Source organism: Chiloscyllium plagiosum, unplaced genomic scaffold (assembly GCF_037043375.1).
Source record: "Chiloscyllium plagiosum isolate Xiang-an unplaced genomic scaffold, Cpla_swu_hap1 HiC_scaffold_4, whole genome shotgun sequence".
Classification (NCBI taxonomy): Eukaryota; Metazoa; Chordata; class Chondrichthyes; order Orectolobiformes; family Hemiscylliidae; genus Chiloscyllium; species Chiloscyllium plagiosum.
The window spans coordinates 89,786,191-89,813,029 of record NW_028270142.1 but is presented as its reverse complement, the minus strand read 5'-3'; the positions used below and the strand labels follow the sequence as shown (position 1 = coordinate 89,813,029).

The 26,839-nt window shown below is 41.1% G+C and overlaps 1 protein-coding gene across 6 annotated transcripts in view; it reads left to right on the top strand.

The window, feature by feature from the left end:
- trappc9 (trafficking protein particle complex subunit 9) overlaps nucleotides 1–26,839 on the top strand; it is a 663,479-nt gene that overhangs the window by 424,310 nt on the left and 212,330 nt on the right. The window contains exon 21 of one of the 6 annotated variants that reach the window (XM_087986473.1): nucleotides 16,832–17,148. The exons of 4 other annotated variants lie outside the window; for them this stretch is intronic. In XM_087986473.1, the coding sequence (XP_087842599.1) occupies nucleotides 16,832–16,876 (45 nt within the window). In that variant the 3' untranslated portion in view covers nucleotides 16,877–17,148. Of the gene's footprint in view, nucleotides 1–16,831; nucleotides 17,149–26,839 lie in introns of those variants that run through there. One more of the 6 variants, XM_087986472.1, reaches the window with a different exon arrangement.

Sequence of the window (26,839 nt, the reverse complement as noted above, 5' to 3'; positions counted from 1 at the left end):
CCTCTGGAAGAGTGACAGTTTTTTGGGTTCCAAAAAGCCGTAACAATCCTTTAAATTGAGTTTCTGGACAAGGATGACAAGTGGGTTAACAAGTGCAGCAGGTATGGAGATCTCATCTAACCAATCAAGATGGCTGAGCCCTAACTCTTGGCCAACAAGTTCTTGCAGCCTAGTCTAAGCTCTCCTCTCTGTACATTCTAAGCTATAATTAAGAAGTGTTCGACCTTTTGTCTTTTAAGTTAGTAAATGTTATTCAAAAAATGCTAGGCCTATATGCTCAGAATAAGTTAGAAATTGTACCTGTACTTAATAAAAGAATAAAGGATATTAAACTGATTACTGCAGCTGAGTTGTGAGATTTGTTTACTATTTGTTGGTGTGAGTTTCAGTCATTCATTCAATTTCACATAAGCGCTGTTTGACAGTTTGTTTCTTAAAAGGTATTAAAGTATATACCAATTGGGGAAAATGTTTGGTGTTTCAGGTCTGAGACACAGTTGGTAAGGGCTGATTAATACTGTTATCTTTCTATAGTTTTGAGTACGTCATGGAGACATGATAGCGGGGATGGTATTGTTCTCAATAAGTTAGTAGTCTTTGATATTTATTCCTAGGTATTAGGCCGAAACTCTGCTTACAGCAAGGGCTGATAAGGTGAAAATGCAGTAATCAGTTTGAAAGGGTTGTGTTGATCAGAAAGGGTTGTTTTAATTCTGGTTGTTTCCTGATGAAGGGCTTTTGCCCGAAACATTGATTTTCCTGCTCCTCGGATGCTGCCTGACCTGCTGTGTTTTTCCAGCACCACACTCTTGACTCTAATCTCCAGCATCTGCAGTACTCACTTTTATCTTGTTTTAATTCTGTCTATCTTATAGTTGTAAAATACACTATAGAACTGTGGTTTTGTGAATGAAACCCTTTTATAGAAGGAGTTATGAATGAAATGGGAATGTTGTGTTCACTTGTGAGGGTTAGTAAAGGAGTTATGAATGAATGAACATAGTGCTTGTGAGTGGGCTCGTGAAGGGACCTCGGATACAATATCTCACAGGAAGGACTACTAAAAGATAGTTTTTGGAGCTAAAGGCTTGATGGATTTCATCCTAACATCTTATAAGTGGCAGTTGAAATTAAAATAAAAGTGCAAATGTTTTAATTTTAAAAACTTCCTAAATTCTGGCAAGGTCCCAGCAGGTTGGTAAAGAACAAGGGTAACTCAAGAGGGAGACAAAGCATGAAACTGCATACCAGTTAGTCTTGCATCTGTAATTGGGAAAATCATATAAGCTTTTATTAAAGATGTTAAAGCAGGGCATTGAGAAAATCTTCATGCAATCAGACAAAATTAATATGATTTTGTGAGGGAAATCATGTTTGACAAATTTATTGAAGTAGCAAGCTTTTGAGGAAGTAGCAAGCAATGTGGATGCAAGAGAATCTGAAGATCTGTATGCTTAGATTTCCAAAAGACCTTTCACCAAAGGCCACATCAATGTTACGACAAAGAAGTAAGTCACGATTTTAGATTAGAAGATATTGGCATGAGTAGGGGATCGGTTAGCAAACCGGAAACAGTAGGGAAAAATGAGACTGAAATGTTTTTGGAGATGGTCAACCCGTGGTTAAGGGAGTGTAGGCAGGAAGGAATGGATCACCATCACATCATCTAAGAGGACTAGGCAAATAGGCTGAGGGGACTTCTGCACTATCTAGCTCACAAATCTCTCTTCTATGTTGAAATACTGGTCAGGACAATAGTTGCTCAGAGGAGTACAGCTGGTGCCAGATTTACAATACCACAAATGACCCAACTGCATTGGAAGAAAGATGGAAAAGTAATAGTAACAGGTGGGGGAGCAAACGTTTCTGTGGCTGTAGGTGTGACTTCATGATATTATTGTGCCTTTCTGGTGCCAGGGTCGAGGATGTCACTGCACGGTTATGGGGCATGTGTGTAGCAAGATCACAGTCCAGATCAGTACTGACAATATCAGTAAAAAGAGAGATGAAGTTCTGAAAGCTGATTAAAAAGAGATTAGGAAAGAGATTAGAAAGCAGCACTTCCATGACCATAATTTCAAAACTCATCCTGGTGCCATGTATGCATTAGTCCAGAAATGGAAGGATAGACAAATGATCTTTTGGCTAGAGAAATTGTGTAGGAGCGAGGACTTTAAATTTAAGACTTCAGTAAGTATTCTGAGACAGGTGAGATCTGTCTCTGGTTACACCTTACACAAGGACTGATGTCCTCAAAGGGAAATTTGCTCGTGCTGTTGGTGAGGTTTTAACCTAACTTGGCTGTGGGATAGGAAAGTGAAAGGGAATTCAAACAGAAGGGAAAAGAAAATTGGTAATGGTCAGAAGAAAAATAGTAAGTGAAATTGGAAAGCTGTGGAAATAGTGGTCTGGAAAGCTCTAAAGCTAAATGACCTGCATTGAAGCATTTGCTAAAAAAGGTAACTGAATTGACAGTTTAAAAAGAAGGTGGTATGATTTAATTATGGAGGCGTGGCTGCAGGGTGACCCAAGTCTGGGAAGTGAATATTTAAGGGTATGTCACATTTAGGAACAATAGGCAAAAAAATGGAAAAGGAGGTGAGTAATACTGTTCATAAAGGAAGAGTACATGAGTTAGTGTGTCGTAGGTCAGAAGATCAAGATGTTGAATCAACTTGACTGAAGACCAAATGTAATAGTTCTAAGTTTGCTCAGGGGAAATAGCTGGATGGAAATGCAGATTGTAAGCAGGATGCAAGAGCCATGGAGGCGATTTAGACAAGCTAATTTAATAGGCAAAAATATGGTAGAAGTAATATCATGTCAAAGAAATGAAAAGACTGGGCTGGGATTCTCTAATATTTAGAAGAATTAGAGGTGATCTTATTGAAGCATACAAAATACTTGCAAAGTTCAACAAGGCAGGTGCAGAACAGCTTATAGCCCTGTATGGAGAATTTGGAACCAGGTCCAGTATCTCTGAAAAATGATTGCTATGCTTTAATGGAGCAATAAAAGCAGGCCACTATTTCGTCTAAATTTATACTCCGAGGTGAGAAAAGACTTTCACGATTATTTTTGAAAATTTGTTTTTGGGGTGGAAGTGACAGTTGTCCATGCCACATTACCCAAAGGTTTTACGTGTAGGCCTTCTTGAAGTGTTGCATTTCTGATGCAGTTGTGCTCCCATTAGATCATGTGGGACTGAGACTAAGGAAAAATTTCTTCATTCAAATGTTGGAATTTTTGGAATTCTCTGCCCGAGAAATTTGTGGATGTCTCTCATTGATGTATTCAAGACCAAGATTACTGGATTTCTAGACTTTAAAGATGTCAAGGGATATAGTGATCATATGGGAAAATGGTGTTAAGGTAGATGATCAGCTATGGTCTAATTAAATAAATGGCAGAGCATGTTCGAAAGGCCATATTTCCAATTCTGCTGCTATTTCTTATGTTCCTTTGAAGCAGAGTTGAGGAACATGCATAGCAGATATGAGTATTGAGGCAAAATGACAGCAGAAAAGATACTGAAACAGCAAAGGAGAGAGAGAATCAAAAAATGTTGTGACTGTTCTACCTTATGCCATTGGAGACTAATGCATATATTTGCTGTCGCCTGTTGCAATTTTGTGTTCACCAGAATTAATGTTGCTTCATGATCTCTCACAGATCATGATATGATTTTTCAAACAATTTTTATGTACAGCCTTGTCATCTGTTGTATTCCCTTTATATGCAATTAAAAACAACGGTAGAAGCTACTGAAAATAAATAAGTGATCTGTCTAAGGAAGGCCCAAGGATATTTCGACTTTTAACTCCAATATGATTTCACTATGTTGACAAAACCTGAGGGGTCACATTTTTTCTTTGAAACTTTCTTCAGGCTTTGAAAGAGTTAACATTATTCAAACATTCAAAGGCATATGAAAGTTTTCATATTGTAATGTATTGAAAAGGGTTGAACTATTCAGAAATGCTAGCAATTCACACATTCCATATTTTTAATTATTTGCTTTAAACAGGAATGTTTTATTCTAAAATGTTTTCTGCTGGATATGTTATTGGCAGAGAATTTTTTCATTATGTCGCTTATTAAATGGTTTTGGAAAAATAATTATCAAAAGGGCAAATAATGCAGTTCTTGAGCTATTAGAGTGTCTACAATTACTGTTTTTGTAATTATAACTAGCTAAGACTGACATGCTAATCATTATGGTTAAATTAAGAAAGTGAGGAGAAAGTGAGGTCTGCAGATGCTGGAGATCAAAGTTGAAACTTTATTGCTGGTACAGCACAGCAGGTCAGGCAGCATCCAGGGAACAGGAGATTCGACGTTTCGGGCACAGGCCCTTCTTCAGGAATGAGCAGAGAGTGTTCAGCAGGATAAGATAAAAGGTAGGGAGGAGGGACTTGGAGGAGGGGCGTTGGAAATGTGATAGGTGGAAAGAGGTCAAGGTGAGGGTGATAGGTCGGAGTAGGATGGAGGCGGAGAGGTCAAGAAGAAGACTGCAGGTCAGGAAGGCGGTGCCGGGCTGGAGGGATTCGGCTGAGACAAGGTGGGGGGAGGGGGGATGAAGAAACTGGTGAAGTCCAAGTTCATCCCCTGCGGTTGGAGGGTTCCCAGTCGGAAGATAAGACGCTCCTCCTCCGACCGTCGCGTTGTTGTGGTTTGGCGGTGGATGAGTCCAATGACCTGCATATCCTCGGTGGAGTGGGAGGGGGAGTTGAAATGCTGTGCTACAGGGTGGTTGGGTTGGTTCGTCCGGGTGGCCCAGAGGTGCTCTCTGAATCGCTCCGCAAGTAGGCGGCCTGTCTCCCCAATATAGAGGAGGCCACACCGGCTGCAGCGGATGCAGTAGATGATGTGGGTGGAGGTGCAGGTGAATCTGTGCGGAATCAGGCGGATATGGAAGTTTCCTTTGGGGCCTTGGAGAGAAGTGAGGGGGGAGGTGTGGGCGCAAGTGTTGCACCTCCTGCGGTTGCAAGGGAAGGTGCCGGGAGTGGAGGTTGGGTCAGTGGGGGGTGTGGATCTGACAAGGGAGTCGCGGAGGGAGTGGTCTCTATGGAAAGCTGATAGGGGAGGGGAGGGAAATATATCCTTGGTGCTGGGGTCTCTCTGCTCCCAGGAGGACCAGTTCAAAATACGTACAACACAGATGGCCTCCTTCTTCAAGGACTGCAATTTCCCCCCCGACGTGGTCGGCGGTGCCCTCCACCGCATCTCCTCCACTTCCCGCTCCTCTGCCCTTGAGCCCCGCCCCTCCAACCGCCACCAGGACAGAACCCCACTGGTCCTCACCTACCACCCCACCAATCTCCATGTACAGCGCATCATCCGCCGTCACTTCCGCCACCTCCAAACAGACCCCAGCACCAAGGATATATTTCCCTCCCCTCCCCTATCAGCTTTCCGTAGAGACCACTCCCTCCGCGACTCCCTTGTCAGATCCACACCCCCCACCGACCCAACCTCCACTCCCGGCACCTTCCCTTGCAACCGCAGGAGGTGCAACACTTGCGCCCACACCTCCCCCCTCACTTCTCTCCAAGGCCCCAAAGGAAACTTCCATATCCGCCACAGATTCACCTGCACCTCCACCCACATCATCTACTGCATCCGCTGCAGCCGGTGTGGCCTCCTCTATATTGGGGAGACAGGCCGCCTACTTGCGGAGCGATTCAGAGAGCACCTCTGGTCCACCCAGACGAACCAACCCAACCACCCTGTAGCACAGCATTTCAACTCCCCCTCCCACTCCACCGAGGATATGCAGGTCATTGGACTCATCCACCGCCAAACCACAACAACGCGACGGTCGGAGGAGGAGCGTCTTATCTTCCGACTGGGAACCCTCCAACCGCAGGGGATGAACTTGGACTTCACCAGTTTCTTCATCCCCCCTCCCCCCACCTTGTCTCAGCCGAATCCCTCCAGCCCGGCACCGCCTTCCTGACCTGCAGTCGTCTTCTTGACCTCTCCGCCTCCATCCTACTCCGACCTATCACCCTCACCTTGACCTCTTTCCACCTATCACATTTCCAACGCCCCTCCTCCAAGTCCCTCCTCCCTACCTTTTATCTTCTCCTGCTGAACACTCTCTGCTCATTCCTGAAGAAGGGCCTGTGCCCGAAACGTCGAATCTCCTGTTCCCTGGATGCTGCCTGACCTGCTGTGCTGTACCAGCAATAAAGTTTCAACCTAAATTAAGAAAGCAGCAAGTTGACTAACTCTGGCTCATGTGGAGTAATTTGACAGTTTCACCAGTTAATAGTGTTAAAAGTTATTGATTGTTATGCTGTAATGGAGCAATAAAACTATACCAACACTTACCCTAATTTTATACTCTGATGAGAAAAGAGTTTCATTTTCTGAATGCATACATGATATCAATATAATGTCTGTATTGATTTTTAAAATGTTTGTTGTGATATAGGTGACTTGTCAATGGCATTTTGTCCCAAGACTTTGTGTGTAGACCTCTTAAGGTGTTGCATTTTTGACAGGATAGTACTCCCATAGTAACATTAAGGATAACACTCCAGAACGTTGCCGTTGTGATAGTGAACAAACAAATGTAGGCCATCAGACTGGTGCATGGTTTGGAGGGGAAATGAAGTTGATGTTTCCATGGCATGAATGCTTTTGTCATCCTCTGGAATAGTATTCGCTAGGAAGCGGGATGCTGCAGAAGTAAACTTAGTGCGTTGTGCAGTGCATTTTGTAACTCACTCACTGCAGCACCCATGTGTCAATGGTGGGATGATAGTGCTGTCATAATCAAGCAAAATGTTCTGTAATGGAATGATACCGAATCTTTAAGGCAGATCATAAGTATCACCTTACTTAAGTTGGGATGAGACTGCTTTTGTGTCTATGGTTATGACTGATCCATTTAAGTTTTTGCTTGTTGTGGCCCCAAGATATTGGTGGTAGAGTCAATAGTCATAATGACTTTGAAAGTCAAGGTGAGGCGATCTCAGTGCTTTCTGTTGTTTGAGATGATCAGAGCTAGCTGCTCCCTTAGCCAGTCTGCTCCAGTGTAGCTATTGTTATGACACAGAGACAAACAACTGAACCAAATCAGCCTTTCTATCTCTACTGTAGAATCATAGAATCCCTGCAGACCTATCGAGTCCACACCGACCCTCTGAAGAGCAGCCCTCCCAGACCCAGCCATCTGACCTATCTTTGTAACCCTGCATTTCCCATGGCTAAGCCACCTAGTCTGTATATCGCTGGACACTGTTGGCAATGTAGCATGTTTAATCCACCTAAACTGCACAGCTTTGGACTGTGGGAGGAAATCGGAGCACCCAGGGAAACCCACAAAGACAAGGGGAGAATTTGCAAAGTCCACACACCGTCACCCTGGAATTGAACCTGGATTCCTGGTGCTGTGAGGTCGCACTGCTAACTATTGAGCCATCACGCTGCACACAGTAAAGTTAAAACTTCAAAGATCCTCAAAATTGACCTCTGATTTCGAAGCAGATTGTGTGAATAACAAATCCTAAACTCTGGGAATAATCACTTTTCGACACTAGTTTTGTAGCTTAAAAAAAAAGACTTAGCAATCTCTTGACAATACAGTAACTTCAGCAGAGCAAAATATAATCTAATTGATGCCAATGATTTTAAACCTATAACCTTTGTTTTCAGCCCCATTCACACACAAGTCTGTCAGGCAAGCAAATATAGTTAAGGAATAATAACAAAACTGGCTAGATTACTTAAGTGGTTTTCATGATGTGTTGTGCTACAGACACACACAATTGTTTCTTGGCTTAGTTTTTGAGTTCACTTTTCAGTTCGTTCTTGAGGAGGTCAGTGATACTTGTAACTTTGTATTTTCTGAACTTTCAATTGCTTATAATAAGTTATGGAGGGAGCCTTCAAGCCAACATAACATGCTGCAGCCTCAACAGGAAAGGTTTCCTCAGAGAGAAAACCCAATTCAAGCTCTGGCCTTGTCACACTGACCATTTCTCCATCAGGTCCCAGTTGCCATTCAACACCAGCTGCCTGCTGAGCATAACGTTTCCCCAACCTTGCTGGAACCAATTCCCAGGTTGTAACAATACTATGACTTTAAGACGTGTATTTTGTCCTGGATTTGTTTGTTTGTTTTTGGTGAGGTTTTAAGATCGAGGTGCAGAGCTGTTTATTTGAATGTATTAGAGTAAACAGTTTGTGGGGCCTTTCTTTTTACAGCGAGTTGGAACAACAGAAGCAGCCTGAATGTGTGGGGTCAAACTCCCTCAGAGCCAGGATTTTTAGTTTGTTTTTTGATAGCAGTTGCTCGGGTCTTAAAGCTGGATTTGGAAGCTGTGGCACATCTCTCCCTGCTATGGTCTGTCTTGTTTTCTCTTGATGTTTTACCTCCTGGACTGGAGAAATGTCTGTGAAACAGTCTATTTTACTGAATTTGCCTTTCCCAAGTGTGGGATGTTACTATACAGGAATAGTTACTGTTTAATATTAAAATAATCTATTATTCTGTTAAATTTTCCAAGAGAGCTGTTATTCCAGTTTCTTCTTCATTATATTTCAACTATACTCTCTGAATAAAGTGTGTTTTACTTCAAGACTGGTAGTTTGACCAATTGAATTGCATCTGGAATGCCATGCCTGGCACTTGCCTCTAAAACAAGAAAAGGTTACAGTCTAGGCTATCTTCTGAATATATTGTGAGGGGGAGTTGGTCTGGTCTATAACACAAGTACTGACCTTGTCTATGGCCAAACATCTGGCATCTGTTTAAACATAATGTTTTTAGCTGGTGTCAAGGAGTCTTGTCAACGTTTTGATAGAGGATCAACCTGCAATTAACTTCCAGGGCTAGCCTTTCAAACAAACGAGATTGTTTGTTTGTTTGTTTGTTTGTTTGTTTGTTTGTTCTCTCTTCCTTATTTTATATGACAAGTTATTGCCCACAGTCCATAGGTCATTTTCAGCTCATGGTTCTCTGTTCACAGCTTTAAACCAAAATTAATAAAAGAATAACTGAAAAATTAGCATATGTTCTCACACTGATTTTGTAATTATTAGATAATTTGAAAAACTATCCAGATATAATAACTCTGATACCAACAGGTCCACGCCAGATACCATATCACTTGCCCTTCACTCCTCCCTAGAGCATATTGACACCAAGAACAGGTACGTAAGAATCCTGTATAGACTACAGTTCAGCCTTCAACACTATTATCCCCTCGAGATTGATTACTAAACTTAGTGATCTCGGACTAAGCCCCACCCTCTGCACCTGGATTCTCTGTTTCCTGACCCACTGGCCACAATCAGTGAAGACTGGGGACAATATTTCATCCTCACTAACACTCAACACTGGAGGCCTCCAGGGGTGCTTACTCAGCTCCCTACTGTACTTGCTGTATACCCATGATTGTGTTGCCAAATACCATACTAATGCCATTTACAAGTTCGCTGATGACAGTACCATAGTCGGTCGAATATCAGATGGCGATGAAACAGAACTACAGACAGGAGATGGAAGACCTGGAAAAATGGTGCACTAAGAACAACCCAATTCTCAATGCCGCAAAACCAAGGAATTCATTATTGACTTTCGGTGGGATGTTACTCATGCCCCCCTACACGTTAACAGCACAGAGGTGGAAAGAGTGGAGAATGTCAAGCTCCTGGAAGTGGTCATCAACAAGCTTTCTTGGACTGTTCATGTGGATTCAGTGGTTACAAAGGCCCAACAACGTCTTCTTCCTCAGGCAGCTGATAAAATTTGGTATGATGGTGAGTACCCTTGCCAACTTTTCTAGGTGCACCATGGAGAGCATTCTGTCTGGATATATTGCTACCTGATATGGCAACAGAACCATTCAAGTTCGGAGATGGTTACAGAGAGTAGTGAACTCGTCCCGGACAATCCCAAAGGTCAACCTCCCATCTATAGAATCCATATATCAGGCCCGCTGTCGAGGAAACGCTGCCAGCATTCTCAAAGATCCATCCCACCCTGGCAATGCTTCTCTACACCCTCTACCAACAGGGAGAAGATACAGAAGCCTGAACACATGCATCAATCGGTTTCGAAACGGTTTTTATCCTACTGTTGTTAGAATACTGAATGGACTCTCAAACTCTTAACATTTGCCTGTACCTATGTTTTTGTTTTGTCACTGTTTACCTATTATTTACTTAGCTGTTTACCTATTATTTAGTATGTGATCTGCCTGTATTGCTCACTGTGCCTCCGTACACGTGACAATAAATTCAGTTCAATTCAATTGATTTGTGAAAGAAAGCAGTAATGAAAATTGGTTTAGCACATGGAATTTTAATTTTAATTACATGGAGTACAGTTCCCAAAAAAAAATCATTGAAGCAAATTCAACAACAAGTCTCAACGTAATTGAGTCCATAATTGTATAGGTGTGAGACTAACTGGAGTGTCTTTTCAAAGACTGATACAGATAAGATGGGCTGAATGAACTTCCACTGTGCTGCATTATTCTGCAGTACCTCGGATGCAATAAATATGCATAACCGATTTTGACACATTAAATTATATCTGTTTAGAATATTTTAAGAAATAGTCATTACCTTTGTGGATTATAATTCTGCGCAGAGTATTCTAGATTAACTCCAAAACAAAGACTCATTATGCATGACAATATCATTTTTTTCTGCAATACATGGAAAGAATAACATGAAAGGAACGTACCTTATTTTTGGTGAATTTCAGCAATGTGTTTCTGTACTCTTCACCTGGCCCCGACAAGTGCCAGCATCTGCTGAATGTGTTTTGCAATTGCCAGAAACTGACAAAGTGGGAGGCCAACAGTGTGAGTGTATAAACTATTCATCAATCTGTTGTGAAAGGTAAAATATTTTCTGAACAGATGGCAAGAGGGATTGAGGTTTCTTTCAATGCAAATCTTGCTTCTTTACTTTCTCTCATACATACGCTACCACTTCAATAAAAGATTCATAAACACACAGTCATACTTAAAAAGAACTTGATAAATCTAAAACCTGTTTTCACCTTTGCACAAAAAATACACGTTTTTTTCAAATGCAACTTATTAAATATGAAAAGATATGGACTAATTGATTTTCTTCATTCTAGAGAAAAAGATCTTGTGTAGAAGGCTGAGTCTTGTCAAATTATTAGATTGACATAGCCAAGTAGACATGTGGTCTGAAATGTTGTAATGATAAATGGGCTTTCCAAAATTACAAAAGTAGTAGTGGAAGCCCAAACCCTGACGTCTGCTGCTGGATATGACATCACACGTTTTTGTAGGGACTGGAATAGGATTTGATCTAAATTGTACTTCTGTGGCTCATGGAAGTAATTACATAATTTAGAACCTATCTCCCTCAGACTGATCTACTTTTGCTGGTAATGTGACGAGGACATGACATTTGCATTTGAGATCTGATACGGAAACAAGTCCTTTGAAGAGGTATGCATATGTTTTTGCGGGACACCTTTCTGGATCTCATCCAGGGGCAACATTAAGGGAAGTCAAGTGCCCTTTGGGAGTCAGTAGGTGCCCTTTAGGATTGTTTAAAAAAAAATGAGTATGCATAAAAAGTGTATAAACTCATCCAAACTTTGGAAGGAATTATCCACAAAACTGTCAATAGACCTGTCAAGGTTTAAAATTCCGCTCCTTTAAATGTATCAGCATATTGAGGAAAACGAGATTCTTAACAAAAACAGTGCTTTCCAATTCACTTATTTTGTTGACACGTGCCTCAGGGTTATCATTACAGTATAAATGCTTCATGACTAATTGTTTAACATTCCATTATTACAGTGCATGTCAGTTCATATTTTGGTTGACTTCTCCAAGTGGTTCTGAACTTACCTGAAGTGGGATAAGGAAATCCAGTGTTTGATTTTACAGGGTAAAGGCAGGTAAATGTAATGAATCAATTTTTATTAAATCAGTTCTTTTTCATAATAGACACTTAAGAACCTTGCTTTATTCTAAAACTTTAGCCCAGTTTCAGACCATTAAGAGACTAATTCTGCCCAGACCCTCAGCACCCAGCAGTCTTCATATTGTTTCTGGTGTTGTCCATGCAATGTGCAGAAAAACTGCCCATCCTCCACCCCATTCTAAAATGAAAGTCTGAAGTTCTGGGTTCCTTTCTTCTAGGTCAGGTTTGCAGAGCCATGAATTATCCTGATCCTGCCCTTCTGATCAGAGACTGAAAATTTAAACCAATATGTCTGATGCATGCATTTTCTGTAATGTATTAGTTCTGAAAGGTTTTAATGTGGTGGCATGGTGGCTCAGTAGTTAGCACTGCTGCCTCACAGTGCCGGGGACCAGATTCGATTCCTGCCTTGGGCGACTGTCTGTGTGAAGTTAGCACATTCTCCCTGTGTCTTTGTGGGTTTCCTCTGAGTGTTCTGCTTTCCTCCCACAGGTCAGGTAAATTGCCCAGTGTTTGGTGCATTAGTCAAGGGTAAATAATAGGGTAGGGGAATGGGTCTGGGTGGAATACTCTTCAGAGAGTCAGTGTGGATTGTTGGGCCAAAGGGCCTGTTTCCATACAGTAGGGAATCTAATCATATTCATAATGAGAGGTAGTGGCAGAACATAGTGAACGGTTTGCAGTCATTTAAACCTTAAAATTTTCCTTACCTGGAAAAGAATCAAAAATGTGAGTTGGCATAGCTAACTATGCCAGACTTTAGAGAAAAGTAGTCTTCAGAGCTCAATCTTATGTTATCTTTTAAATAGTTAGTCGAAGAAATTGGGTGTAACGTTTTGGTGGTAAAAAAGTAAATTGTCTATTGAATTTAAAATGGAAATTTTCAGTATGGATTGCTTGATTATTTTTCCAACTTCTCTACTTGTGTCCCTCAGCATAGGTTTTATATAATACTGCATAAGGTAATTCTTATTCTGAGTGAATTTCTGTGCACCTTGATGAAATTATTTTTGATGTCAGGCTGTGTGACAGTTAACGATTCTGACAAGCTGGGCTATTTTTAGAAAACATTTCTTGTTCTTCCCCCATTGGAGAAGGAAAAGCAATTTGTCTTTAAAAAATAATCCATCTGGAAAGAGGAAGCCTGCTCTATGCAATTGCCAGGAGGTACTTGCTGCTTTGCCTGCCACCATTATTGTCCTCTGCCTGGTAATTCCACATTATTTGTTCTCCTTAGACCTGGCAGGGAAGCAGCTTTGTAGCTGGTATCTTTTAGACTAAGCAATACTGTGCGTAGCATCTCCATCTGAGCAGCACAGATCTGTGCACCTATTTCTATAAAACAAAGAGTTAAAATGTTCCAAACCTCAAAATGCCTGTTTTGAAAGGTACTTCAGTGGTATTCATTCAAATATTAACTCCAAAGAGAAAGAAAATTACATTGTCTCATTTTATTTCTTTCCTTGGCTGAATACAGAAATATTTGAAGAGAAAATGAGGTCTGCAGATGCTAGAGATCAGAGATGGAAATGTGTTGCTGGAGAAGCGCAGCAGGTCAGGCAGCATCTAGGGAACAGGAGAATCGACGTTTCGGGCATTAGCCCTTCTTCAGGAATTTATCCAGACTATGTTAAGAACATAAGGACTAGGAATAGATGTAGGCAATTAAGCCTCTTGAGCCTGCTTTGTGATTCAATATAATCATGGCTGTTTCATCTTCATTTTCCAGCCCTGAAATTAGTAATGGGAAGTTAATCTGTTAATAATTAAAAATCTATCTATCTCTTTCATTTAAAAAATAAACTGCTATTTTTAATCTCCCTGCCAAGTGGACAATTTCCCATTTTTTCACATTGTACTGCATTTGCTAGATCTTTGCCCGCTCTCTGAATCTATATCTTTTTGGCGCCTCCTTATGTCATCTTCGCAACGTATTTTACTGCCTATCTTTACATCATTGCAAATTTAGCAACCATGTTTGATCCGAGTCCATCATGTGAATTTCAAAATGTTGACGTCCCAGTACTGATACCTGTGGCGCACCATTTGTCACATTTTGCCAACCATAAAATGCTAATTTATGCTTACTCTGTTTTGTGTTAGTTTAGTAATCTGCTAGGCAAAAGTGAGGACTGCAGATGCTGGAAATCGGAGTCTAGATTAGAGTGGTGCTGCCTCATTCCTTCATTAGTAAACTGCTAGCCATGCCAAATATGTTACTGCTACACGATGAGCTGTTATTTTTTATTAATGTGGCACTTCATCAAATGACTTCTGGAGATCTAAATATAATACATGCACTGGTTTCCTTTTATCCACATCACATTACTCTCTAAAGGAACTCCAAAAAATTGTTAAAACATAATTTCCCTTTCAATAAATCACATTGGCTTTGCCTGATAACCTTGTTTTTTTAAAAAAGTGTCCTACTATAACATCTTGAATTGTGGCTTCTAATGGCTGCCATTGGAGGTGAGTACAATTACAACATTTAAAAGATGCCTGGATGGGTACATAAATAGGAAGGTTTAAGAGGGATATGGAACAAATATGGCAAATAGGACTAGGTCAGTTTAGGATATCTGGTTGGAGTGAACATGTCAACTACTTAAGAAATCTCACAGACAATCTAGTACTGAAATAATAGTTCAAACGTTATTGCATGTAGCAAGCTAACATTAGACTCCTCAAGTGAGCAAGTATAAGCCCGCAATCCACCTTAGCTATTCCCTTATTAGTGGTCAGGACTTCACCCAACAGTGCTGTGATGCTGGTAGTGGAAGTGTCCAGGGCTTGATCCTTGTGCAGTGTTTTTCTTTGAAGTTCTGCTGTTGGTTTGTTCTGGTGTTCAATTCTTAGTAAGATTTTTGTCTTTCACCTCTGAGGTGATATATTGATTGTTTCTTTGGAGTGCTCAATCCAAGTTACTAGAAGTCTGCAGCTGGTCTTGTTATCTAAATAATGTCTTTGTCGCTGGTTACATTTGGCATTGACTGTTTGAAGATGCAGTTTTCCTGTGATTAACTCCTTCTGCAGGGCAGTCTGTGTCATTTGTGGCCATAAAGCATCCAGTTTATCAGGCAGGTGTCAAAGCAGTTTTGTTTAAGCGATCTCGGCAAGATATGGCTAATTGCTTGAGTCTCTGTGTAACAGCTCATCTTTATTCCTTAACAGTTTATTCCAGACAGAGTTATTGCTGTGTGTGACTGTTGATTCATTCAGTCCATGAACAGCTATTAAAATGTAAAGTCTATAATATCACAATGCCCTTTGGCAGATGTTAAACTAACTGGCCTGAAGTTTGCAACTAGCTTTCCCTCCTTTCTCATCTTTTAATTTATTCTGTACTGATTTCTATATTCTGGCCAATTTTTCTACCTGCCACGCATCTTTGTGTAATGATGTGCTTAAATGTCTGCCACTGCATCTGTATCCAGCTATCCCTTAACCTAATTTAAAAGTTCACCTCCGTCTCTATGACTTCAGAATTACCCTTTCTTAAGTTTAAAATACTCTTCTTCAGCCCACACTTTTCTCCTTCAAATTGACTCTAATTTGACCCATTTTAAAAAATTCTATATATTTCAAAAAGTAATGTTTTGCTGCTTTCGGTAAGAATTGAGGTTCAATGAAAAGGGTGGAAAAGCAGTTCTATAAATAAAACAATTAGCATGCTTTTCCATTCCTTAGTGGTGGCATGCAAGGTAATGAGAAGGGAAATAATGGGGAAAGTTGCTCTTGAAAAGAAATACACCTTTTTGCCACCTTAGTAATTATATTTTGTATTGCTGAAAAAAGCACACATTTTATGAAATCTTTTTCATCTTGCACTCAGCAGAACATTTCACAAGAGTACAAATTCACGAGGAAAACCAAAGTTTATTGGTTTGCAAGAGGTCATTGATTGAGCAGCACGGTGGCACAGTGGTTAGCACTGCTGCTGCACAGTGCCAGGGACCCGGGTTTGATTCCAGCCTTGGGTGACTGTGTGGAGTTTACACACACTCCCCGTGTCTGCATGGGTTTCCTCCGGGTGCTCCGGTTTCCTCCCACAATCCAAAGATGTGAAGGTTAGGTGAAATGGCCATGCGAAATTTCCCATAGTGTTCAAGGATGTGTAGGTTAGGTGCATTAGTCGGGTAAATATAGGATAATGGGGTAGGGGAATGGGTCTGGTTGGGTTACTCTTCGGAAGATTGGTGTGGACTTGTTGGGCCAAAGGGCATGTTTCCACACTGTAAGGATTCTCTGAAGATTGGAAGAGGTTTTGCCATGAACAATGCACCCATTAATGCTTATTGATAGTTAACTGGTCAGGTTTTGTTTAAATTTTAAACCAGGCAGGTTTAGGACATTACCCAGAGAAATGAACCAGCCAGTGGATGTCATGCATTTTATTGAAACAAGTGCAGTGTGTGTGCATGTTCTTCCTGTTAGCAAACAACAGGGCCCTGCATATTAATGTGTGTAGATTCTACGACATGCAGGTGTGCCACACTGTTGAACCTAACTGATTCTAAATTAATTGTCAGTGAAATTACTCACTCACTCAAGCTTATAAAGCAAAGCCAGTCCAATTGCAGAACCTCACCTAGCAAAGCTCATCCTGTAAAACTTAGAACAGTGTCTAACATTAGTTGGAAAAATAGTTTTGCTGTTTACTTATATCTCTGATGTACCTTTCTTTTGTTAGGAGCAATGAATTGAGATGGGTCATTCATTGCCCACCATAAAAGTTGGCTTTTGTTTATATGTTTATATGATTCGCCATTGTGAGACATGTCAGTGTTTAGGTTTGTAGCTCTTCAATAGATACATCAACTATGCCATCATTACTCACTGGTCAAACATGTTATTAGCAGGTGCAGGTCATCCTATTCCTTTCCCACGCATGCAGGTAACAAGGACCACAAATTTGACTGGGACAACACAACGATCATAGGACAGCCAGAGAATTTCTAGAAGCATGGCACTCATCAACGGACTCCATCAACAAACACACAGACCCTAGACCCAATATGCTAGCCACTACAAAGAACAACCGGAATCTGCAACTGGAAGCAGCAGGAATGGAACTAAATAAATTCCAGAAGCAACAGTACAGCAGTGCTTCACAGGAGGCTCCAAAGTACTGAAGATGTCACCTAGACAGGGGATGAAATGTCTGCAAATGTAATTTAGTTAATTAAATGGCTGGTTTGAACTGGTTTTTGAGCCAGCAGGACTTGACAATCGACTGTCGTTGTACTTTTAGCTTATATAAACATAGGAGGTTTGGATCTTGCATGAAGTGGCACAAAGTTCTAGCTCAACTGATGCAGCCAGACAGGGTACATACCTCTGGGAATTTGATGCATTGGGGGAGGAGATGCTGTCCTATTCTTTACTAAAAAAAACTGCTCCAGAAGAGGGAACCAGAGACCTGAGTAAAATCTGCGAGCTGAGATATTAATTAGATGAGTAGGTAGATTAGTAGTTGGTGGTTAAGCTTTTTCTCTGAAAACTGGGATTGTAGTTTCAACTGGTTCTGGAGGGATAAGTATTTCAATAATGTTTAAAATTTAACTAGTTCTTTCTGTAAAGAGAAATAATTGAATGATTTTTCTAAACATAGCCTCTATTTAGTTAAATAAAACATGAAGGATAGCAGGGCTGTGGCATGTAGGTTTAGTGGATACCTATATGATCCACAGCAACCATATTTATACTAAGCCTCTTCAACCCAAGTAATTTCTGCTCTGACTTCAGACAATGTGATACATCAGGGAGGGCACACGTTACCCTGGAGAGTTTGTTCCATGAAGGTCATGACATGCCTTCAGCTAGGTTCTTCAGATTCATTCAGTGGTCAGTCACTGGAGACTGTGGCTATAAGTGAGGCATGTATGAGGAGACAGAAATAAAGGACATTCAGCCCTGGCATTTATCTGTACAAACACTAAGAACATCAAAGTTGTGCGATAAGCGCAAGGACGATGGGGAGGATGAGAAAATTGACCATAGCACCTATTGCAGGGACCATTCAAATAGAGAGGAAAAAGGAATGTAATTGTGGGAGGAGGTACTAGAGTAATAAATACTGATTTTGGTAGTTAAGTGTAAATACTGAAAGCTCAGTTGCTTGATTGGTGCCAAGGTTAATAACATCTCCTGGAAGCTGGAGAGGAATTTAGAGTGGAAAGGAAACAATCCAGTTCTTATCATCCATATGGATACTTCTGACATAGATAGTACTAAGAAAGAGAGAGTCCTGAGAGTGTGTAAGGATCAAAATTAATTCATCAAAAACACAAAGATGATCTCTTGATTACTATCTGAGCCACAATCAGTTTAGCATAAGGTAAATGTGATGGAGTTCAGTATATATCTTAAAGATTGGTGTGAGATAAATGATTGTCCATTCATGAGCACCAGCAGCAAAACTAGGAGATGCACTATTGATATGGCCTTCACTTTAACTAAAATTGAACCAGTATCATGGCAGAATCTGCACACAAGGCTATAAGAGAGGACTTGAAACTAAATAGTTCTGGGGGTGAAGGTGGATCATGTGAGGAGATAGAGTCAAGATTAAAGTGATGCTGGAAAAGCATAGCATGTCAGGCAGTATCCCAGAAGCAGAAAAACTGACATTTTGGGCAGTAGCCCTTCATCAAGAATGAGGCTGAAAGCCTCGGGGGTGGAGAGATAAATGGGAAGGAGTGGGGCTGGAGAGATGGTAGCTGGGAGTGCAATAGGTGGATGGAGGTGGGGGTAAAGGTGATAGGTTGGAGAGGAGGGTGGAGCGGATAGGTGGGAAGGAGGATTGACAGGTGGGACAGGTCATGAGGATGGTGCTGAGCTGGACGTTTGGAACTGGGGTAAGGTGGGGAGTAGGGAAATGAGGAAACTGGTAAAGTCCACATTGATGCATTGGGGTTGAAGGGTTCCATGGTGGAAGATGAGGCGTTCTTCTCCAGGCAACGGGTGGTGAGGGATTGGTGGTGGAGGCGGCCCAGGACCTGCATGTCCTCAGCAGAGTGGGAGGTGGAGTTGAAATGTTGGGCCATGGGGCGGTGGGGTTGATTGGTGCGGGTGTCCCAGAGATATTTCCTGAAGCGCTCTGCAAGAAGGTGTCCAGTCTCCCCAGTGTAAAGGAGACCGCATCTGGAGGAACGGATACAATAAATGACATTTGTGGAAGTGCAGGTGAAACGGTGATGGATGTGGAAGGCTTCTTTGGGGCCTTGGATGGAGGTGAGGGGGGGAGGTGTGGGCGCAGGTTTTGTGATTCTTGCGGGGCAGGGCAAGGTGCCAGGAGGGGAGGGAGGATTGTTCAGGAGCATTGACCTGACCAGGTAGTCACAGAGGGAACGGTCTTTGCGGGAAGCAGAAAAGGGTGGAGAGGGAAATATATCCCTGGTGGTGGGGTCTGTTTGTAGGTGGCGAAAATGTCGGTGAGGACCAGGGGGGTTCTGTCCTTGTTGCGGTTGGAGGGTGGAGGTGTGGGACATGGATGAGATGTGTTGGAGGACGTCTTCAACCATGTGGGAGGGGAAATTATGGTCTTTAAATAAGGAGGCCATTTGGTGTGTTCGGTGGTGGGACTGGTCCTCCTGGGAGCAGATATGGCGGAGGTGGAGGAACTGGGAGTATAGGATAGCATCTTTGCAGGAGGTGAGAGGAGGTGTAATCCAAATAGCTGTAGGATTCGTTGGGTTTGTTTAAAAAAAAAAATGTCAGTGTTGAGTTGGCTATCATTGATAGAGATGGAGAGGTCCAGGAAGGGGAGGACCAGAGATGGTCTTTGTGAATTTAAGGTCAGGGTGGAATGTGTTGGTGAAATTGATGAACTGTTCAACCCCCTCGTGGGAGCAAAAGGTGGCGCAGATACAGTCATCAGTGTAGTGGAGGAAGAGGTGGGGGAGTGGTGCTGGTGTAACTATAGAAGATGGACTGTTTTGAGGGGAGAGAGTTTGAGTAAATAGGGTCAAAGTTGTATAAAATGGTAAAAAGACAGAATTAAACCTATTTAAGAATGCTGCATGCATTCAGATAACAAAATGTATGAATTGACGGAACAAATAAAAATTAGAGTTTGATGTGATGGCCTTAACAGAGACGTGGTTGCAAGGCAAGGCTGGGACCTCAATATTGATCTGTTTTAGTATTTTGGAAGGGTGAGTAAAAAGGAAAAGGATGAGTGTAACTTGGTTGATTAAGGATAAGATCAGCACAATAGGGAAATGTAATCTTGGTTCAACAGATCAAGATGATGAATCAGTTTTGATGAAACTAAGAAATAGCAAATGAAAGAAATCACTGGTGGGAGCAGTTATCAGTCCCTCATTGGACTAAAAGACTATGAATCAGCAAAATAATGTAGGTTTGTGAAAAAGGAAATTTTAAACTTAAGATTTGACAAACAAATTGACAAAGGAAACCTGAAGAATTGAGTTCATCAAATGAATTTAGGACAGGTTCTTAGAATCTATTCTGAATTGAACCAGGGAATATGCTATTATAGACTTGGTAATGTGTATTGAGACAGGATTACTTAATGATTTCATAGTAAAGGATCTTGTCAGCAAGAGTGATCACAACATAATTGTGCAATTGCATCAGCATGATTCTGACAAATGTGGGTCTATAACCTGTGTCTCCAAAAAGGGTAGCCATGATGTGGAGGTGCCCTTCAAAAAAGGGCAATTAGAAGGATATGAAGACAGATTTGACTAAACTGGAAAATAGATGGTAAAGAAGCAGTGACAGTCATTTAAGCTAATATTTCATTACTCAAAGATAGATTAAGAGAGAGAGAGATTCCAGGAGAAGGATAAATCTGTGATTGACTTAGGACATGAAGGCTGATATCAAACTGAAAGAAATATGTATAGCACTACAGTAATTAGTGGAAGACCAAAATACTTTGAAAATTTAGAATTCAGCAAAAGGTAACTTTCTCAAATGTGTCTATCTTGAATTTTTTTAATGTAAATAAACTAATAAGAAACATAAGACAAGTAGTGGAAGTATCTACAACTATATGAAAACGAAAAGAGTCGCTAAAGCGAGTCTTTGTCCCTTTGAGGGTGGACATGGGAATTAATAATGGGACGTAAGGAAATACTTTGTACAAATATTTTATATCTGTCATCACAGTTGAAGACACAAAACTTCCTGAAGAAGGGCTTTTGCCCGAAAGGTCGATTCTCCTGTTCCTTGGATGCTGCCTGACCTGCTGCGCTTTTCCAGCAACACATTTTCAGCTCGACACAAAACTTATCCCAAGATTAATAAAACAAGAAGTGTCAAAACTGAGGGAAGCATTTAAAATGGTCACTAAACAAAATGTAATGAGAAAACTGATGCCACTAATGGCTGACAAAACATCTGGATTTGATTGCTAACATCCTAAACTGACCAAAACAAACAGTACATTTGTAATTTTTCTAAGATTTCACAAATTCATGGAATGTCCCAGAAAACTGAAAAACAGCAGATGCGCACCTTCTGTTCAAGGAGGGAGATTCTAGAGAAAGTAAGAAACTGTAAGATGATTTACCTAATATAGGTCATTAAGAAAATGCTAGATCTTTTATGAGGGAGGTTATAGCATAGCACTTAGAAAGGAAAATCATGTTTGTCTAATTTATTAGTGTTCTTTAAGAAAGTGATAAGCAGAATGGATAAAGGAGTACCAGTAAATGTAGTGAATTTGGATTTTGAAAAGGCATTAAAATAAGGTGCCTCAGAAAAGATTGCAACACAAGCTAAGAGCTTATGGGTGTTGAGAGGATACAGTGGCATGGATAGAGGCTCGTCTAACTAACATGAAACCGAGCCTAGTTAAATGGATACTTTTAAGGTTGACAAACTGTATTGAGCCTCCCATATGGATCATTGTTGGGGTTTGAGCTATTTATGATCGGTATTAATAACTTGACTGAAGGAACCAACAGTAGTTGTGCCAGACTTGTTGATGAGATAATGATAGATAAAAAAGCATGTTGTGAAGAGGATACAAAGAGTTTGTTTATTCATTCGTAGGGAGAGGTCATTGCTGAGTTGGCCAGCATTTGGTTTGCATCCATAATTACTCCGATGGCAGTTACAAAATTGATCACGTTGCTGTGGGTCTGGAAATGCAGGTGGACGAGATCAGGTAAATTTCCTTCCCCAAGGGACATTAGTGAATCAGATACATTTTCACCATAATCAGTGATAGTTACGTGGTTGTCATTAGATTAGCTTTAAAGTCCATGGCGGAATTCCAACTGCTGTCAATAGAACATTAGCTTAGAGCTCTGGATTACTAGTTCAGTGACTATGATACACTCTCGACTCTTGTAAAGAGTTGCAGTGAGTAGGTAAAAATTTGGCCGAAGCAGCATTATGTAGGAAAGTATAAGGTTGTTCACTTAAGCCAGAATATGAATGCAAAGATACTGCAGAATGATGTCACGCTGTGGAATCTAGATGTTCTTGTACATGAATTATAAAAGAAAGTTAGCATGCAGGCACACAAAGTAATTAGGAAAATTAATGGAATGTTGCCTTTTGTTGCAAGGTGATTGGAATGTAAATGTTTGAAAGTCTTGCTCTGGATGGACAGTGCATTGATGAGACCATACCTTGTGTACCATATGCAACTTGGACCTGATTAAAAAGAAAGGATATACTTGCTATGGAAGCATTTCAGGAAGGATTCTACTCATTGGAGTCAAGTATGTGAGGTGTTGTTATTTAAGCATAGAAGGTTCTGAGAGCACTTAGCAAGATAGAGACTGAGAGGATGTTTCTTTTCATAAGGAGATTTAGAAGTAGTGAGCCAAGTTTAAAAAGAGGTCTCCCATTCAACATAGATTTGAGGAGTAATTTCTTCTCCCAGAATGTTGTTGGTCTTTGGAAACGGTGAATGTGAGGTTATTGATTTGTATTTTATACCCCTATGTCGTCTTAACCACCTCTCTTGTTGCTTTCAAGAATGTGTAGAAAGGCACACCAGGGTTTCTCATCCTTTGTACTTTCTGACGTCCTACCATTCGTGTATCCTCTCTTGCCTTGTTACTCCTCCCAAACATTTTTCCGGATCACATTTCTTTTGCTGCTGTTCTCTGTTTGACCAGTCTGTCCGTTTTGTCCTGAATGTGATGCTGGAAAAGCATAGCCAGTCAGGCAGCACCCGAGGAGCAGGAGGATTTCTGTTTTGGGTATAAGCCCTTCATTTGGAAGGGCTCATATTGTCCTGTAGACTAAGGTGTTCCTTTCTGCTATTAACACACCAGCAATGTTCATATGTGAGCATACTGATCATTCTGCCTACATTTATGTCCAGATAATTAATGGACACTACAAACAGCACGGGACTCAGCACTGAATCTAGGTTATTAGAGACAGGAATCCAATCACAAAAACAACCATCACCCTCTGCCTTTTGCTTCAAAGCCAACTTTCGATTCACTTTACCTGGATCCCATATACTTCTTACCTTGACCAATCTCCCAAGTGAGACCTTGTCAAAAGACTTAGCAAAGTCCCTGTAGACTACATACGTTGCAGTGCTCTTGTCCACACAATTAGTCACCTCTTCAAAACTCAAACAAACCTGTCTGACATGATGTCAACCTGACAAAGTTATGCTGACTATCCTTGATTAATCCTTGCCTCTCCTTGCCTTTTTTTTTTGCCAAATTTGAAAGTTGCATCACCGGTAAACAGAATAGTAAAGAAGTTTAACGCACTTGCCTTCATTGCTCAGACCATTGAGTGTAGGAGTTAAGACATTATGTTGTGATTGTGCAGGATATTGATGAGGCCACTTTGAGTACTGTGTACAGTTCTGGTCACCCAGCTATAGGAAGGATATTATTAAATTGGAGAGGGAACAGATGAGATTTGCAAGAATGTTATTAGGGTTGGAGGGGTTCAGTTATATGGAGAGTCTGGGACTTTCTTTTCACTGGAGATAGGAGGTTGAGGGTTTTAAAAGATCATGAGTGGCATAGATAAGATGAATGGCAAAGATCTTTTCCCTAGGGTAAGGAAATTTAAAACAAAAGGGCATAGGTTTAAGGTGAGAGGGGAAAGATTCAAAAAGGATATAGAGTCACAGAGATGTACAGCATGGAAACAGATCCTTTGGTCCAACCCGTCCATGCCGACCAGATATCCCAACCCAATCTAGTCCCACCTGCCAGCACCCGGCCCGTATCCCTCCAAACCCTTCCTATTCCTATACCCATCCAAATGCCTCTTAAATGTTGCAATTGTACAAGCCTCCACCACGTCCTCTGGCAGCTCATTCCATAAACGTACCACCCTCTGCGTGAAAACGTTGCCCCTTAGGTCTCTTTTATATCTTTCCCCTCTAACCCTAAACCTATGCCCTCTAGTTCTGGACGCCACAACTCCAGGGAAAAGACTTTGTCTATTTATCCTATCCATGCCCCTCATAATTTTGTAAACATTTATAAGGTCACCCCTCAGCCGCCGACGCTCCAGGGAAAACAGCCCCAGCCTATTCAGCCTCTCCCTGTAGCTCAAATCCTCCAACCCTGGCAACGTCCTTGTAAATCTTTTCTGAGCCCTTTCAATCTCACAACATCTTTCCGATAGGAAGGAGACCAGAATTGCACACGGAATATTCCAACAGTGGCCAAACCAATGTCCTGTACAGCCGCAACATGACGTCCCAACTCCTGTTCTCAATACTCTGACCAATAAAGGAAAGCCGAACCAAACACCTTCTTCACTATCCTATCTACCTGCGACTCCACTTTCAAGGAGCTATGAACCTGCACTCCAAGGTCTCTTTGTTCAGCAACACTCCCTAGGACCTTGCCATGAAGTGTATAAGTCCTGCTAAGATTTGCTTTCCCAAAATGCAGCACCTTGCATTTATCTGAATGAAACTCCATCTGCCACTTCTCAGCCCATTGGCCCATCTGGTCCAGATCCTGTTGTAATCTGAGGTAACCCTCTTCGCTGTCCACTACACCACCAATTTTTGTGTCATCTGCAAACTTACTAACTATACCTCTTATATAAGGGACAACTTTTTCACAGTGCTCATGTCATAGAGTCAGAGGGTCAGAGAGATGTACAGCACGCGAACAGACCCTTTAGTCCAACCCGTCCATGCCGACCAGATATCCCAACCTAATCTAGTCCCATTTGCCAGCACTAAGCCTATATCCGTGTGGAATGAGCTGCTGGATGAAGTTGTGAATGCAAGTATAATTACAACATTTGAAAGATATTTGGACATGTACATGAATAGGAAAGGTTGAGCAGGTAATAGGTCAAATGCAGGCAAATGAGACTAATTTAGTTTGGGAAACTTGGTCAGCGTGGATAAGGTAGACCAAAAGATCTGTTTACATGCTGTATGGCTCTATGACTCTACCTCTAACGTTAGACTCATGAGCCTTCAGGTTCATGCCTACTACCCTTCTGAATAAGAATACCACACTAGCTGCCCCCAGTCTTCTGACACCTTGCCTGTATCCAGAGGAGCCCCTGAAATCTCCTCCCTTGCTTCCCATAGCACCCTGGGATACATCCCATTGGGGCTGGGGAGTTAACAGCTTTAGTGGGTTTAAAATTGGCTAATAATTCCTCTGTCTCGATTGTGATTTATTGAAGCATATGAAGTACTCTTCCCTGTATTCTCTGTTGTAAGTAGAGATATAAAGTATTGATTTAAAACCTCACCTACATCTTCTGGCCCCACCCACAGTGAGCCACTCTCGTCCCTAATAGGCTCACTGTTTCCTTGGCTACATTCTCACCCCCCCCCACTAAATGTTTTATCCACTAGTGTTTTCTCACGGCTGTCTTCAATTTACAATTCATCTTTTAAGTAACTCCCTGCACTTCCTATATGTCTGTATGTCTTCTGGTTTTGAGCCTTTAGTACCACCATAAATTTCCCTTTTCTTTTTTAAAAAAAAAGGATCATGTTTTGTATAATCCTCAATGTCCAGGATTCTTGGAATTTTTGGTGCCACTCTTGACCTTCAAGAATATGTTGGCCCTGCACTTTTATTTCCGTTTCGGATGACTCCCATTACTCAAAAATAGACTTTACTACACATAGCTCCTCCTCGTTCGCTTTGACTAGATCTTGTCTTATTAAAATTGTCCATCCTCCAATTCAAAAAATTTTTTTAGTCTGTGTGCTTTTCCATGACTACCTTTAAATGTTACTGATTTACCTTGAAGTGCTTGCTCACTGACACTATTTGCACTGTCCTGTTCCTATCTTGTGTAATCTTCTGACACTTGAATGGTGACTCTGAGTTTACAACTACAGCCTGAAATTAGCTTGATTATTGGAAAAGGATTTTACATGATAAGCTCCCAAATCTGGCATGATCTCTTATTAATCGTTCAATTTGTTCATTAATCTTGTTCACTAAAAATAATTCCAGAAATGAAAAAGGAATAATGGATAATAACACTGTAATAACAAGGAGCAAGTTAAAATTTCTTACTATGATTGCAGAGAAATGAGTTTCCAATTTTTCTCTGTCTCTGTCTTCAACCATTTTAAGATTATGACTTCTAATTCTTCACCGGATTTGACTGCGGCTCTGGTTCCACAGACTACCCTTGAAAGAGAGAAGTTGGCTAACTTCTGTATTGTTAAGCTGAAAGAAACTAACTGGTTCTTTATGTACTGAGTAAAATTAGTGTGTGTGCTTCAAAATGTAACAAATTTATTAACTTAATCTATTTATGATTTGATATGCAAACTAACGAATGAATCTGTTATACACTGACACACACAGATACAGACACATACACTCGAGACTCATATTGCCTTTTATCCACTGGGGACTTTAGTGACAGTGGAAACAGTAGAGACAGATGACACTGCCAGTCCGCGAGGCGGCCAGGTCTGTCAATCAAAAGTTGGCGT